The sequence below is a fragment of the Plecotus auritus genome (genome assembly GCF_963455305.1).
Source record: "Plecotus auritus genome assembly, chromosome: 1".
In the NCBI taxonomy this organism is placed as follows: Eukaryota; Metazoa; Chordata; class Mammalia; order Chiroptera; family Vespertilionidae; genus Plecotus; species Plecotus auritus.
This window is the reverse complement of record NC_137770.1, coordinates 215,582,578-215,598,923: the sequence shown is the minus strand read 5'-3', so window position 1 is coordinate 215,598,923 and position 16,346 is coordinate 215,582,578. Positions and strand designations below refer to the sequence as shown.

At 36.6% G+C, this 16,346-nt stretch overlaps 1 protein-coding gene across 1 annotated transcript in view; it reads right to left on the bottom strand.

Moving 5' to 3' along the window:
* Positions 1–16,346, bottom strand: part of SCFD2 (sec1 family domain containing 2) — a 338,453-nt gene that overhangs the window by 290,915 nt on the left and 31,192 nt on the right. Inside the window, exon 3 of the mRNA XM_080662736.1 lies at positions 7,217–7,344. Within this exon, the coding sequence (XP_080518862.1) occupies positions 7,217–7,344 (128 nt within the window). The remainder of the gene's footprint in view (positions 1–7,216; positions 7,345–16,346) is intronic.

Genomic DNA, 16,346 nt, shown 5'->3' with positions numbered 1-16,346 from the left:
TTGGAAAACAAAATGATTTAATATAGTCTGTGATTCTTTAAAAATTAAATTTAATAGAATTCAAATGCATACTGGGGCCTATTTTTCTACTTACTATATACACTCAATAAATTATAACTCTCAACTTGTTTTGTGACTTGTTAAAATATATTTCAAGTATCTACACATAGATGGTTCTTTGTTGATATTCTTAAAGAATATTCAGTACCAAGTTTGATTTAATTGTAAAACTGTGTTTTAATGGTAGAACACAACCACCATCAGAAATTTTGTCTAAAATAGCATATTTAGTACTACATGTTATTTTAAAAAAAACTCTTACTATAAGAAATAATAATATTTTCATTGCATGTATTTATTCATTTTCTTGAAAACATGAAGGAAAACCCAATGGGTGAAATCTGAATAAACAAACATGTATTTTCAGACTTGCATGCCCAGAAATCATCATTTCATTATCTCCTTTTCAATCATTTTTCAAATATAATAAAGGCAAAGTACATTAAAATATTTAAATGGAATGTGTTGTGCTAAAACTCTAGTTTATAAATATTAACTCACACACAATTGGCATATGGGAATAATTTTAGTATTACACAAAAGTTACGGCTATTCTTTTGTTATTTTTTCTCATTATTTTAACATTTTATGTCACCAAGTATCAGCTGAGGATCTCATAATAAAGAACATAGCTAAACGCTACAACCCACAAGAGGCACAGGCTGAAGTAAATTTCTCAGAAAAGTTGTGCAGAAAGCAAAGTTCTTTTATGTCTGAAAAGGCTTTTTCTTGCCCTCCTAGTTTATCTGGGTCTAGAATTCCTGGTTATAATACCTTGCTTCATTATCTTCTGGTTTTCAGGCCTGCTGCTGAGGAATGTGTGCTACCCTCATTCTTGTTCCTTTGTAGTTAAGCTTCCTTTTTCCATCTTGTGGCTCTTAGGATCTTCTCATTTTCTTATACTCGGGATTCACAGTTATTATGTCTAGTGTAGAGGGTTTTTAATTCTTTCTACTTATTTTTCAGTAAGCCTATTCAATTTGATTATGCTTTCTTCACATCTGGGAAAGTATTACATTCTTCCTTTGCTAATTTCCTATTCTTTGCTTTCTCTCTTTTCTATCTTTTCAATGTCTTGTTCTTTCTACATTTTAGGAAATTTTCTTTATTTATATTTAAACTTGGGCTGAATTTTATTTTCACAATAATATCCGTATTTCCAAGAGCCCTTTTTAAAATAGCAACTTTACTGAGATATAATGCAAAAAATGTAAAACTCACCCTTAAAGTGTATAATTCAGTGGTTTTTAGTACATTCAGAGTTGTGCAATCACCACCATTATATAATTTGAGAACATTTTCATCACCCAAGACAAAACCATAACCAAATTTCCTCAGCTATGAAAAAGATATATAGCTATAAAGCCATATATATTATAATAAAACCTGAATGGAATTTCAGTTCGGAGACATAACTGTACTTAGCTATACCAGGAAACTGAGAAACAACAGAAATGAGAACATTCTAGTAACTATAGCTACAACTGAACTCTGACTTTTTAAATATAATAATACTGTCATAGCATCATTTTTATCGTATTTAAATTTTTTAATAGAAGTATAAGTCCATCAGAGGTAAAAGAGAAATAGAAGAGTACTAAATGATGGAACAAAACAAACAATAAAAATAAACCTCTTATTTTCAGCTACCCAAAAAGGCTTTGCTTAGAATAAATGAAAGAAAAGGCACCGCAGCAAAGAGAGAGCCACCTGCCAGAATGTAGGGGTAACTCTAGACTCAGAAGCCTCAGGTATAATGGAAGTGACAAGTAAAACATAAAGCATACAAATCATAAGTGTACAGTTCAATTAATGTTGACACATGTATCTATCCATGTAACCACCACCCAGCTCAATGTATAGAATATGTCTAGAAGAGTCCCTTGTGTTCTTATCTAGTCAATAATCCCACAAAGGTACATTACTACCCTTATCTCCATCACCACAGATCATTTTGTCTGCTTTTGAACACTATGTATATGGAATTGTACATATAGTATACTCCTTTGTGTCTAGCTTATTTGTTAACATTATCTAAATTCTCAATCTTTCTTTACTGTATTTTATCGCTCTAGTTTCTTCATCCTTTCTGCTTTGACAGACTTGGGTTTTACAATTTGGGGCCACTGTAAATAATGATGCTATGAACATTCTAATACATGCCTTTTGTTAGACTTAAGCATTCATTTGTATTGAAGAAATGCCCAGGTGTGAAACTGCTGGGTGGTGGGTGCATACTTAGTTTTATAGATCTGTCAGTTTTCCATAGTTGTATCAATGTCTTCATACATTTTAAATTTGATTAAATTTAACAATTTAACATAATTTTTAGACTATACAAGTAATGTTTAAAATGAGGCACAATTGTATGATTGTTTTCTTCAAGGTATTTTATGCTACATAGCAAAAACCCTCATAAAAGTAAGAGAAAACAAATTATAATAGAAACTATATTACCATAGTATTAGTATGTACCTTTATTTTTTTCTCATTATTTGTTTACTAGTACATGTTTATTTACCTACTTTCTTACCTAATTACAGAGAGAAAGGCCTGGAAGACAAGATTCTAATTTAGAAACAAAGATTGTACTGAAGAGCAAGATGGTGGGGAGGAGGAAAGGTACTTTAAATTTTCATTTTACAGATGTTATATCTGGAATTTTCTAGAAGCATGTGCTAATAATACTTTTTAAATATTCTCTTGATTCTGAAAGAAAATCATGTATGCCTCATATAGAATGAACAGACATGTATTTTTTCTCTAGAAATTTTTAGTTTATTACTATCACTGATTTATACAATAGATGAAGCATTATTTTTCAACAGATGAAACAACAGAAGAAGAATAACTGCCTGCTTCCCACCACTATTGAGACCACAGGGCAAAGAAATCTGGTTAACATGCAGGTGGAAAGATTTAAGTCAGACATGAGAAAAAAGATGTCAAGATCGGGATGACCAATACACACAGAAACAAGTTATTAAAGGGGGAAGAGGGAAGACATTACCAATCTTCTCCCATAAGGATTTGAAGGTCAGTGTATACAGCCATCTGTATAGTGAAACTTGGATAAAGCCCAGCTGGGAATGGATGTCCACTTTTATAACACCATAAATACTGAAGACGGTTTTCTGGGATATCCTTTAAACAGTATACATTTCTTGTAGCACAGATTTTTATCTCTACAGTATTACCAAGAGAGAATAAGAAACTAACATAAAAAGAGCATTTTATTTATAAGAATCAATTCAATCAAATGGGTCCAAAGTTCAGAAATCTATTGCAAGACATGTTTTCAGGATAGTACAGAATAAAGTATAATTGCTACATGACCAAGGGTCACAAATAAAAAATAAATAGCTCTCCCTGAAAGTTATACAAAACAGTGAAATATAAAACCACCAGAAACACTTATGGCTTGGCTTTCTTTGGAAATGGAGCCTTCCTGAAGTGACTCAGACATTGCATTAACGTATATACACTCAGCTGAGAGCATGGAAAGAGATAGATGGATTACCCCTGTTATCCAGGGGCCAGACTACCAGGCTGCCAGGGAAGGAGCATTTCCTTGGTGGGTCTACGCCGACTTGGAAACAAATGCCTGTTCTCAGGAGAGCCTCTGCATAAAGAAACTTCCACCCTGTAGCCAACAGCCTTCTAATCACATCATTCTGTTGGGCTCTATAAATTTCCTTCCCATATTCTCATGTTAAGGATCCCTTAAGTTGAGAAAACATAAAGATTAATAAGAGGAAGAGGAGGATGAAGAAGAGGAGAGAAAAAGAAGAAAATGAAGATGTATTAATTTAAGTTAAAAAAAATATAGAGCCACAGGTAGATGCTTGAACAAGGGACACTAGAAATTCAGATTCCCATTTTGCAGACGAGGAACAAGAGAAACAGAGGCAACTAATGCTGTTTTAGGTAATAAAAGTATAAAAGGAAATCATTTGTTTAGTGACTTTAACACTTTCATACATTATTATTTATTATTTCAATGAAAACTCTTTCTCTAGATTATATTCTTCTTCATACACTAAATGGATATATCCCTTAAGGCTCTGCCTCCAACCTGCTTCTCACTCATTCTACCTTCTCTCTCTGGATGATCAATCTTATATTTCCTTTAGAAATACTTCTATATTCCTTATATTGTATTTCCTTTAGGAAATTATGTTTCCTTTAGATTAAAGCTTCAACATAACCACTAGGTAACCAAATCCCAAATCTCTACTTTCACTTCTGGAAACCATTACTCTAGTCACATATTTCCCACTGAGATGATCCCCTGATCAAATCCTACAGAGAGAGCAATTCCACCCCTAGATCTGGTAGAGTACTCTTCATATACAATTACATGACCATTGGTCATTATTTTCGTAATGTGTTTTATCTGCCCAGAAGGCAATAACTAATTTCATTAGGCTATACATTCCTTTTACAGAACACCTTAAATTTCACAAACACTATGTTTCATATATGTAACCATCTCATCTAATTGTATAGGTACTAGAATCCCCATTTTGCAGACAGAAAAACAGATTCAGCAAATTTAAATAGCTTGTTCGTTTGAAAACAAGATAATATTTTAAGTTTTTCTATCAACAACAAGGATCTAGTAATTGTCTATTACTTCTACATCTGGATATGTCCAGAAAAAATTTCCATGAGGTTTCCCCTCTTCTACTTTCACATCTAACTATGATTCCAATGATCTCCAGGAAACTGCCAATGTTCCACTGCAGAGAATAGGGCACCCTTTTAAGTAATGGTTCTCAAAGATGTTCCACAGACCCCAGGGTCCCTGAGGCACTTTTAGGTAGTCAGAAAAATCAAAACTATTTTCATAATAATACTAAGATGTTACCTGAATTTGTTACTATGCTGTATTTGCACAGATGGTACAAAAACAATGGTGGGCAAAGTGCTGGTGCCTTGGTGTCAATCAAGGCAGTGGCACCAAATTAAATAAATAGACAATTTCACTTCAGAATGGCCATGATGAAACTGTGTTATTAATTTTAATAAATCTGAACCCTTAAGCAAATGTCAATATTCTGTGTAAAGAAATAAGAAATATACAAAAAGTACTTCTGGTGCATACCAAAATACAATGATTGCCTTGAGGAAAAACACTGGTGTGACTGAATTGTGAACTGTTCACACTATTTTATGGCACAAAATTTTTACTAGAAGACAACTGAAAAACTGGTTCTTCACACATTTTCCCCAAAAAAATGACTGAAATGAGTCTATCACTTCAAGGAAAACAACTGACAGTTTGTATTGTCAATGACTAAAGTCAAATTTTCGTGTGAAAATCATAATTCTGGGAGACTTGTATTTGTCCCCATATCTTTACATTCTCAATACTTAAAGATTTTCTAAAGATATCAATGGGGATAATAACAAGTTTGGTTTGTTATATTGTATAATATGTGTCAACATCTGGAGAATGTGCATAATTTAGAGAACCATTATTTTCCAAGTGTCACAGGACATGTCTGTCCTTTCAAAGTGCAAGAGAGACCAATGGATTTTAATATAAGAAAGTATAGAGAATTTAATGATATGGATTCACATTCTACATTGCAATTAATCTATAATAAATTTCAGTCCTATTCCTTGTCATATGTAAGGCCTTAGACAACTTAATTTTTCTCTATTCCAGTTTCCTTACCTGAAAAATAGAATAGTAATGGTACCTATCTCACCAGAATTACTGTGAGAATTAAATAAGATAAATACATGTTAAGAATTAGAAGAATACCTGGCACATTGTAAATACTCAATAAATGTTATTTTCACTTTTCTTATCATCTTTATGTTCCTTAAAGCACTCATATATATATATACAGTAGTCATCTAACATACTGGAAGTCATGATTTTTTTTTCTTTCATTTTATGACCCTGTAACATATTTCCTTCTAGGAATCTAGGTTCATCCTCATTCCTTTACTTCCAAATTTTGTTCTTCCATTTCAACTTGATAGTTTGATTTTTAAACTCATAAATAATTAAGAATTTGGGCTAGGAATCTCAGCAAAAAAATTTTTTTAATTCCTTCCAGTAAAATGTATTAATATTTACTAGATATCTAAGAGTAGGTTATAAGTAAGAAAACATTTTTAAAATATAGAAATAAAGTTTCCAGAAATAAATTCTACCTATTAACCAGATTCACTATCTATACTCCATATTAATAGAATTATTTAATCAAAACAAGTAAACTACCAAATTCCTTTTCTAAAATCAAAACATTAGTTCTCTGACTTTTTAATCAAAAGAAAAATGCTATGCCATACCTAGCTGGTTTGGCTCAGCGGATAGAGCATCGGCCTGCGGACTAAAGGGTCCCAGGTTCAGTTCCGGTCAGGGGCACATGCCTGGGTTGCAGGCTCAATCCACAGTAGGAAATGTGCAGCTGATCAATGATTCTTTCTCATCATTGATGTTTCTATTTCTCTCTCTCCCTCTCCCTTCCTCTCTGAAATCAATAAAAAATATATTTAAAATAAAAGAAAAAAGCTATTTAAAACTTAAATTTCATTCAGCCAGATTCTTCTAAGACTGAAGACAAAGCTGAATGTGGTGAAAAATGAAAATGGGAAAAATGAGATGTGTAATACCCTGGTGAAGAAAGGATAACATTTATGTGACTCAACAATTAGCAGATCATTCTAAAGGTGAGAGGTCAGGCCAAAGCATGTCTGTCTGCTTAACTGTTTTGCCAGCACAATAGTTCATTAATTAATTCAAAACCACTAAAAGAGTTTTCATCCACATTAAGAAGGTAGGGAGGATTTTTAAAAGGGGGAGGTGGGAAAGTATGGGTGAAATAGAATGAAGGAAGGGTGGTTCAAACCAATTTTGATAGTTTTAGATCAACTAAAGAAACTAAAAGAATTATTATTTGTATACAAGGACTCTCATAGAATTCCGAAAATTGAGTCTAAGAAAAGGGGTCATTGTTGAGCCCCAAGAGTAGTGTGTACGTATTCCCTCCCTACTCTTTTGACAGTTTACAGATACGTCAATACTTTTATCTACGTGCCATGCTGGCTAAATTGGCTCACCGATTAGAACAGGCTTACATGAACTCCCTCAGAGCCTGCAGTCACTGTCTCTCCTGGGTGAAGTGGATACACTTACCCATACTCATCTTGATTGGCAGGTTTTCTCTGCTTGCTGCTTCCACTAGATGTCTCCGGACTTCCATCACTGCCTCTTTGTGCTTGGTGTTCAGTAAGGCTTCCCACAGGGCTTTGGCTGCAGTATCACTGCAATAAAACCACAAAGAGCTTTAGAATAAATTTCTACCAAATAATGGAAAAGGCTGAAAGCAAAATAATTTATAAAATATCTTCTTTGAGCAGTAAAGTAGTCTTTCCTACTGATAGATTCTAGGCATAGGATTAAATGAAGACCATCTAATCCATTTTAAATAGCACAAAATATTGAGAAATTAGGGAGACAAAACCAAGCAAAAAAAAAAAAAAGAGGAATAAAAGCTATATTGTGCTTTGAGAAGTGGGAGAAAACTATATAATATTTTTTAGGTATGATACTTTTTTTTAGATTTTGCATTTTAAAGTATTTCAGAGTACAGTTCAAATTGCTACAGTAATATATAAATGCTATATAAGCCAAAATTAACACATGTTCAAAAAATGATTTATCAGTGATTATAAGCATAACAATTTGAGATAACTTACTTGTATGGAAAGCACAGAGCAATGAGCAATGAGAATTCCTGTTAAGAAACTACTCAATAGAATTCCTAATGAGTAGGTTTTCTATTGAACGAAAATAAAGAATTAGGCTAAGTAACCAAGGTCTACTTTTGGCCTTAGGTTGGAAGGATGGCACATCCTTCACCATTAACTATGATAACAGAAAGAAGCCCTCTGTCTCACCCACCATGCCATGTTTAAATTATAAATGAGCACAGTGTTCTTCCCGGAAGACCTCTACATCAGCCAAGTATACACATTTGTAGTAACGTTTCAAAACCTGAATATAAAGAAACAAAGATGACTTCTGTCCCTTTCCAAGGACTTTTTCCTTCACTTAAAACTCTACTAACATCTCTTACTATCCAGTTAGCTAATAGGGTGAAAATGAATGAATTTTTAAAGTTTGGTTTTAAAAGTTGTATCTAATTAGATATTAATTTAGTTTTAAAGTTATACCTAATAATTATATCTTTTAAGTTCAAATTTGATTGAGAATAATGGAATGATGTACTTCAGTGCTGAGTTTAATGTCTGGCACATACTAATCTTTCATTAAAGAGTTAGTTGTATTAACATCTATTTTTTTTTTCTGAGTGAACTAACATCACTGCTCAACATATGCTACTTGTTTAGATCTAATCAAAACTGTCGTTATAACTCTGCACCCAAAATTCTATGTTTAATTTAAATAAGCAGGTAAACTGCAAGCCAAGCCCATTCCCATGGCTGAGATATGGATAAATACAAGGCATAAGCTTTCAATGACTTAAAGGAAGAAGAGGCAGAGATATAAACAAAGAAATTATCCCCCAAAAGAAGTGTGATAAGAGGCATAATCAATGCTGGCACAGATGTAGCTGATAGCTCAGAGGAGGGCTCTAATCCTGGCTTGGAGGGCAGAGGCTCAGAGATTGGTTTCTACTGGAAATATGAGCAAGTACACAGATACATGAATTCCAAAAACAGCCAAGGGAAGAAGTTATAACTGAATCTGGGAAGGAGAATGGTAAAGGAAGTCCACAAAGAATATGTAAAATCTTTATCACAAAACAAGAGGAAGGAGGATGTTTCAGTATGTGCAGATTCCTAGGTACACAACACGAATGAGGACTGCTTTGTTCCATGCTAAAGTGCCAGGGAAGGAGCATTAGAAGTAAGGGCAAAAGAGAAGGTGGGAGCTACTCTCTTAGGGTCCTGCATTACTTTCCAAGGCTTGTCAACTTCAGTCTGTAGGTAACAGTTCGCCAATGAGCATGTGCTTGATTTCACATTCTGAGAAGAGTACCATAACTTAGCAGTTGTGAACACAGTCTTAGTCATCATTCAAAACTAGGTCTATTTCGTGTGGGGTTTTGGGAAAGTTACTTAACTTCTCCAAGCTCTGAAGGCAATGGAGAACCACTACAAAATTCTGAGGAGGGGAGTTACAGTCCCAGTTTCCCCAATTTATAGTACACAATCTTTCCCTACTTTCATTCTCCAAAGCGCCTCTCTGCAAAACACAGAGATTTCTCACATACTATCAACTCTGTACACAGAACTTCTAGAGTATTTACTGCCCTCCTCTATTCCATGAGTATAATATAGAGTGTCTTCAAGATCACAGTAGGTTAGGCAATACTGTGGTTGCCCCATCAGATTAGAGTGGTAATTGAAATGTGGGCTCTGGGGTTAGATAAATCCATGTTCAAACTGACCATGCACTCTTCACCCACAGTAGCTACATGGCCTCTTTAGTCTTCCTCAGGCACTCCAAGCTTAGGCACTCCAAGCTTAGGCACTCCTTTGCCAGTAATTCTCTTCCTACAAATATCCCCTCTCTCTTCAGCTGCCTGCTAAAATGTCACCTTATCAGAGAAGTCCTCCTTACTGCCCTATATAAAAGAGTAATGACAGCTCATCCCAGCACCGTAACCTAGCACTGCCCCCCCACCCCATATCCCTTCACTGGACTTTACTGTTCTACATAATCCTATTACCACATGACTTATTATATGCTTCCATGTTTGCTTATATCCCTCATAGAAGGTAAGGTCCTTTTATGAAAACAGGTCCTTATTTTACTCATTGCTAATTTCCCAATACTTAGAACAGTGCCAGGCCTGTGGTAGGTACACTTAATAAAAATGAATGAATGATGCTTGCTAGTTATGTAACCTGTGCACATAACTAATCCTTTCTTTTCCTGTTTTTTCATCTGTGAGATGGAGGTAATAATAGTGATCACCTCACAGGTTGTAAGAGTTAAATAAGATAATGTACATAAAGCACTTTCCTGATTCACAATAAATATGAGTAATTATGTAGTTGTTACTACTACTACTATTGCTACAAAAAATATTATCTTATAATTCAATGTGTTCAAGGGTTTGTATATAATTAGGTGAATTCACTTCATTATACTGAATAATTTTTACACAACACTGATTTGTTCACATATACTTAAGTCACTTGGGGCTTGTACTCTCTGGTTCTTTTCTAGTGAAACATTTCAGACGAAATACATAGTTTCCATGATCTCTAACACTGATGCCAAGTCATGTTTCCTGGAAAATTGTTTTTTTTAATGTATGCCATTCTGATTGTCTAGATATGTGTGACAGTTTCTAATATCCAATTCCTGTACAAAACACCTTACTAAGCCCTGAATCACACATGGTCGCTTTAAAATTACCCAGTTAATATTCATACACTAATTCTGGTTCTCTAAATAATCAGCACTGAAGAAGTCAAGATCATAGTTACTGACCACTCTACTGTGTTCTGCACCCATGTCTCCACCAATCACTCTGTTACTGCTGCTTGGTGGTTTATACACATACTCCTATATGGGCATCTGAGTTGCGTATGGGCGTTAATCACTGCATTTCTCTAATATGCTCAGAAAAGTCAATACAATAGACATTTCACACTACTGAAGTTTCACATGAAATCAATTCCTAATGTTGAATTGTATGAGTCAAGAAAAGTTCATTGAAATCCATTGTGTAATCACGATGGCATATTTTATATCATTCTTTATCCTCTCCAACTGCACAAACTCTCTCTTTTCCTGATGAGGAAATGAGCACTGCACAGGGCCTATCACAATAGGGCCAGTGTAGTCAACTAGTGGTAGTCAGTGCTGGAGTCTAGTAGCAGCATGGGTTCTGGAACCAAACAACAGAGGGTTCTTCTTATTCTGCCACTTGCTAGCTCTATGTCCCTAAGAGAATTACCTAACCTCTCTGTACATGTTTCCTGTTAACTATGGATGGTAATAGTTTCAGTGGGTTATTATGATAATTGAATGCACTAATATATCTAAAGCACCTAGAACAGTGGTCGGCAAAGTGTGGCTGCTCGCAAGCCGCGGTTTGCCGCTCTGTTGACTAATGAGTTTGCCAACCACTGACCTAGAACAATGTCTGGCACATAGTAAGTGATCAATAAACATAGCAGCAGCCCGTAGTAATAAAAAATATCAAAGGTCAGCCCTAGCTGGTTGGCTCAGTGGATAGAGCATTGGCCTGCAGACTGAAAGGTCCCAGGTTTGGTTCCGGTCAAGGGCACACGCCCAGGTTGCAGACTTGATCTTCAGTAGGGGGCATGCAGGAGGCAGCCTATCAATGATTCTCTCTCATCATTGATGTTTCTATCTCTCTCACTCCCTCTCCCTTCCTCTCTGAAATCAATAAAAATATATTTTTTTTAATTAAAAAAAATCAAAGATCAGCATTTCCTCATAAGATATAGGAGGAAACTTGTTTCAGAAGCACATTAGTCATTTTCATCAACTTGTATACTCATATGGATAACCACTGCCAGTAGCTTCGTTTTTTAATACAGAATTCATTATGATATCCATTGAAAGACTAAAAACTTCAATTTAAGCAATCCCTTTATAATGGCAAGTTGATGTAAAGAATTTTGATATATGCAGAAACTGGTTTGGCTCAGCGGATAGAGCGTCGGCCTGTGGACTGAAGGGTCCCGGGTTCGATTCCGGTCAAGGGCATGTACCTTGGTTGTGGGCACATCCCCAGTTGGAGGTGTGCAGGAGGCAGCTGATCGATGTTTCTCTCTCATCAATGTTTCTAGCTCTCTATCCCTCTCACTTCCTCTCTGTAAAATATCAATAAAATATATTTTAAAAAAAAAGAATTTTGATATAGATTAGAGACTTAGAGCTATAGTAAGTCAATTTAATGAAGATTTTTAAGCAATGACTTCTGGGCCAGCTTCCTGCCCCATTTATTTAATTACACTGAAATTCTGTAGTAGACTGAACCAACAGGATATTTTAAAACTAGTTTTGCCCAGCTGATGTGGCTCAGTGGTTGAGCGACGACTTATGAACCAGGAAGTCACAGTTCTCCCATTTAGGGCACATGCTTGGGTTGCGGGCTCGGTCCCCAGTGAGGAGCATGTGGAAGGCAGCAGATCAATGATTCTCTCTCTTCATTAATGTTTCTGTCTCTCTCTCCCTCTCCTTTCCTCTCTGAAATCAATAAAATTATATTTTTAAAAACTAAACCTAGAATTGTTACTTTTATGAGGAGTTCAATTACATATATATTTCCAGGCTGACTTAAAAAGTAGATGCACAACTTTTGTGGTAATGTGAACATTAGAGGTAATGTTAAATTAATCATCCTTACATCTGCAGCAGGACACTACCTAACCCAACACAAATGAAAACCTATTTTGAATTTTTGAAGGCATCCAAAGAAAGTTTTATAATATGCCTGAGAAAAACAGTACTATTTTAAATAAATCAAACTACTATTAGATTCTATTTATACATAATCTAAACCCTTTTTGCTCTACTATAAACCTTAGTCTTACTTAGGGTTAGTCTTCCCTCTTAAGTTTAAGAACAGCTGGATAACATCTTTTTAACAATCAGGCCCACCCAAAAATAGTGTTTTTCTTTTTTACATGAGTAATTTAAGATTTTTGAAAGGTAAATAAAATGTAATACTAAAAAATAATTTTAGCCGAAACCGGTTTGGCTCAGTGGATAGAGCGTCGGCCTTCGGACTGAAGGGTCCCGGGTTTGGTTCCGGTCAAGGGCATGTACCTTGGTTGCGGGCACATCCCCAGTGGGGGGTGTGCAGGAGGAGGCTGATCGATGTTTCTCTCTCATCGATGTTTCTGGCTCTCTATCCCTCTCCCTTCCTCTCTGTAAAAAAAATCAATAAAATATATTAAAATAATAATAATAATAATTTTAAATACTATCACTACATTCTATTTTAGAAGCATTTCAGGATTTACAATACAACTTCTTATAACTCATTTGACCCTAACTTCATGAACTAAACTAGTATCCCTGATCCAATTTAAAGACCCTCAGAGAAGCCAACTGTTTTACTTAAGTACACTCAACCTGTAAATGGCAAATCCGGAACTTATATCCAGGTACATGGCTTCTGAGCCCAATGACTTTTCTACTACACTATGCCATGCTTGTATTATGCAAATCATCAAAGAGCATCAATTATGTAGAATGTCAATTATTTTCAACTTTTCATGATGATTTTCTTTTCAAATCCTTAATACATCCTCTATCTTCCCCTTAAGTTTACAAGTGGGCCCTACATAAGACAATGTAATAGGGCGAATAGTGAAACAAATCCATAGTAACTCATGAAGCAGGTAAAACTTGCTCTCAGAATTTTGAACACTTTATGTTTTAAACAGTATCATACTATTCCCCTTGTGGGTCACTATAGCCATTGACAATCACTTTACTATACAATGCCAATCACTTTTATTCAACTCCCTTCTTTAAATGTTTCTCTCCAAGAAGACTTTGCGAATTTTAAATCATTCTGCACATATATCATTTAAACAACTGAAAAGGCAAAAAAAAAAAGCCTGAATTGCCCTGAGGTATTATTTCCAATCTAGATTTTATTTGATATTCATTATATTCTTGGGAAAGAAAGAAGGAGAAATAGTCTCTAATGATTTACCACTGATAAAACTGAGAAAATGTTCTACTTTTATATTGTACTAGAGGCCCAGTGCACAAATTCATGCACGGGTGGGGTCTCTCTGGGTGGCCTGCAGGGATCGGGCCGAAACCCACAGTCCAACTCTGCCTGTAGCTCCTACCTGCCGCTCCCGCTCATCCCAGCCCCACTGTGCCTGCTGCGGGCTCGTGCCCAATCAGTCCCGATTGGGAGAGACTTGTGCTGCCACAACAGCGCTCGCCAGCCCTGAGCCCTGTGTCTGCCATCCTCCCAAGGGGAGTGGCCTGCAGGATCGGGCTGAAACCAGTTCTCCAACATCCCCCAAGGGGTCCTGGATTGCAAGAGGGTGCAGGCCCAGCCGGTGTACCATTGGGCCGGGGAGGGACCGTGGGAGGGCTCCAGGGCATGTCCGGCCCATCTTGCTCAGTCCCGATCAGCCAGACCCCAGCAGCAAGCTAACCTACCGGTAGGAGCATCTGCCCCCTGGTGGTCAGTGCATGTCATAACAACTAGTCGACCAGTTGACTGTCTGCCCCCTGGTGGTCAGTGCACGTCATAGCAAGCGGTTGAGCAGCCTTAGCATATCATTAGCATATTATGCTTTGATTGGTTGTTCGGTTTGTCTACCGTTCAGTCTATTTGCATATTACCTTTTTATTATATAGGACTAGAGGCCCAGTGCATGAAATTCATGTATGGGGGTGGGGTCCCCTCAGCCCAGCCTGCCCCCTTTCCAATGGGGTCTAAACCAGCAGTCGGACATCCCTCTCACAATCTGGGACCGTTGGCTCCTAACTGCTCACCTGCCTGCCTGCCTCATCACCCCTAACTGCCTCTGCCTGCTGGCCTGGTCGCCCCTTACTGCCCCCACTGCTGGCCTGGTTACCCCCAACTGCCCTCCTCTGCAGGCCTGGTCATCCCTAACTGCCCCTTCACCAGCCTGGTTGTCCCTTGCTGCACTCCCCTGCTGGTCTGGTCGTCCCACGTAGCCTGCTGTTCAGTCGTTACTGTTACTGTGACGGTGTCCCAGACAATTTGCATATCCCTCTATTATTAGTATAGATGTTTCAAGGAATCTATTGAAACAAATAATAGAATAGAATATTTGTCCTATGAAAATATACATTTTGTTACTATGAAATGAAATTAGTTTCAACATGGTCAGTAACTACATGTCAAATACATATTAAATGTATGTTCTTTTTGGATAAACTGATAATCTTGTATTCTTAAAAATCAAACTATTATAGCAAATTGTCCAGTTTGAAGAAGACTACAGGCCAAGAATATAAACACAATAACCTGCTGCAATTAACTTTTTTAAAGTCTCAGAGGACTTCTGTATATGAAGATATGGTTCTTTCAGTTAATTCTTGGCTCTTTATTCACCAGAATTACTCAATTATGAATGAAATCTTAGAGTTGTTTTCATTTGGCATGTATGAAATGTCAAGTGCAGTCTGCTAGAAATTAACAGGATAGTCGTCACCAAATAAAATATAAATGAGACAGCATTAACTTTCAAAATGTGGCTGAATGTTGAATCCTGGTGATACTTCAATGAAATGAAAGGCATGCAATTAAGAGACTGAGGGTGAAATGTGAATGAATAGCATTATCTTGTGACTAAACTCAGAGAAATGGTTTCTTCAAGGCACGCTCAGGAAGTAAAGCTTACTCACAGGATTTGTAAGAGCAGTCACAGTATTCCAACAGAAATACAATGATCTATAATAATAAAAGCATAATATGCTAATTAGACCAGATGTCTTTCCGGATGTCCTTCCTTTCAGACAAAGCCACAGCAGGTAGGGGCCACAGCAGAGGTGGCAGAGGCCCACGGCCATGGTGGCAGCGGGTGGGGGCCAGGGTCAAGGCCCTTGCATGAATTTCATGCATCGGGCCTCTAGTAACAAAATAAAAAACAAACAAACATTTTCAACTAATTTTAAACAGACAGCAATCTGAGTCAGTGTTTCCCAGCAGGAATAATGGCTTCCATCAGTGGTGAGCTTAATGAGCTCTAAATGTAGGTTAATCAAATTATTCATAGAGGTTTTAACAGTCATCTTTCCTCTTGACTACTTTTTAAAACAATTACCTCATCTTTAACAAAATTATCTGTTAACCTTCATTTCAATAGGAGAGAAAGCAGCTAAACACAAAAGGACAGTAAAGTAGACCCGTGGCACTGGAAAGGCAGTGGGGGGAACTTAACCAAAAAACTTATATGCATATATGCATAACCCATGGACACAGACAATAGTGTGGTAAAGGGAGGGAGGGAGGAAGGGAGGAAGGAAGGAAGGAAGGAGCAACATGTAGAATGACCAAAATTGAGGACCTGAAATAAATTTAGTGTGGCTATAGTTAAGAGTGTCAACATGAAGGGTCAGGGGAATTAGGGAGCAGGCAGCAAAGGAGGAAAAACTGGAGAAGACAAAGGCTGAAAAAGTAAGCAGGGAGCAGATCTAAGAAGGCTTTCTAAAACAAGTCAAAAATTTTAGTCTTTACCCAAAGGGCAATGGAGAGCCACTAATTTTACCCAGGGAAGGTTAGAAGCAGATTTACTATTACTTGCACAGC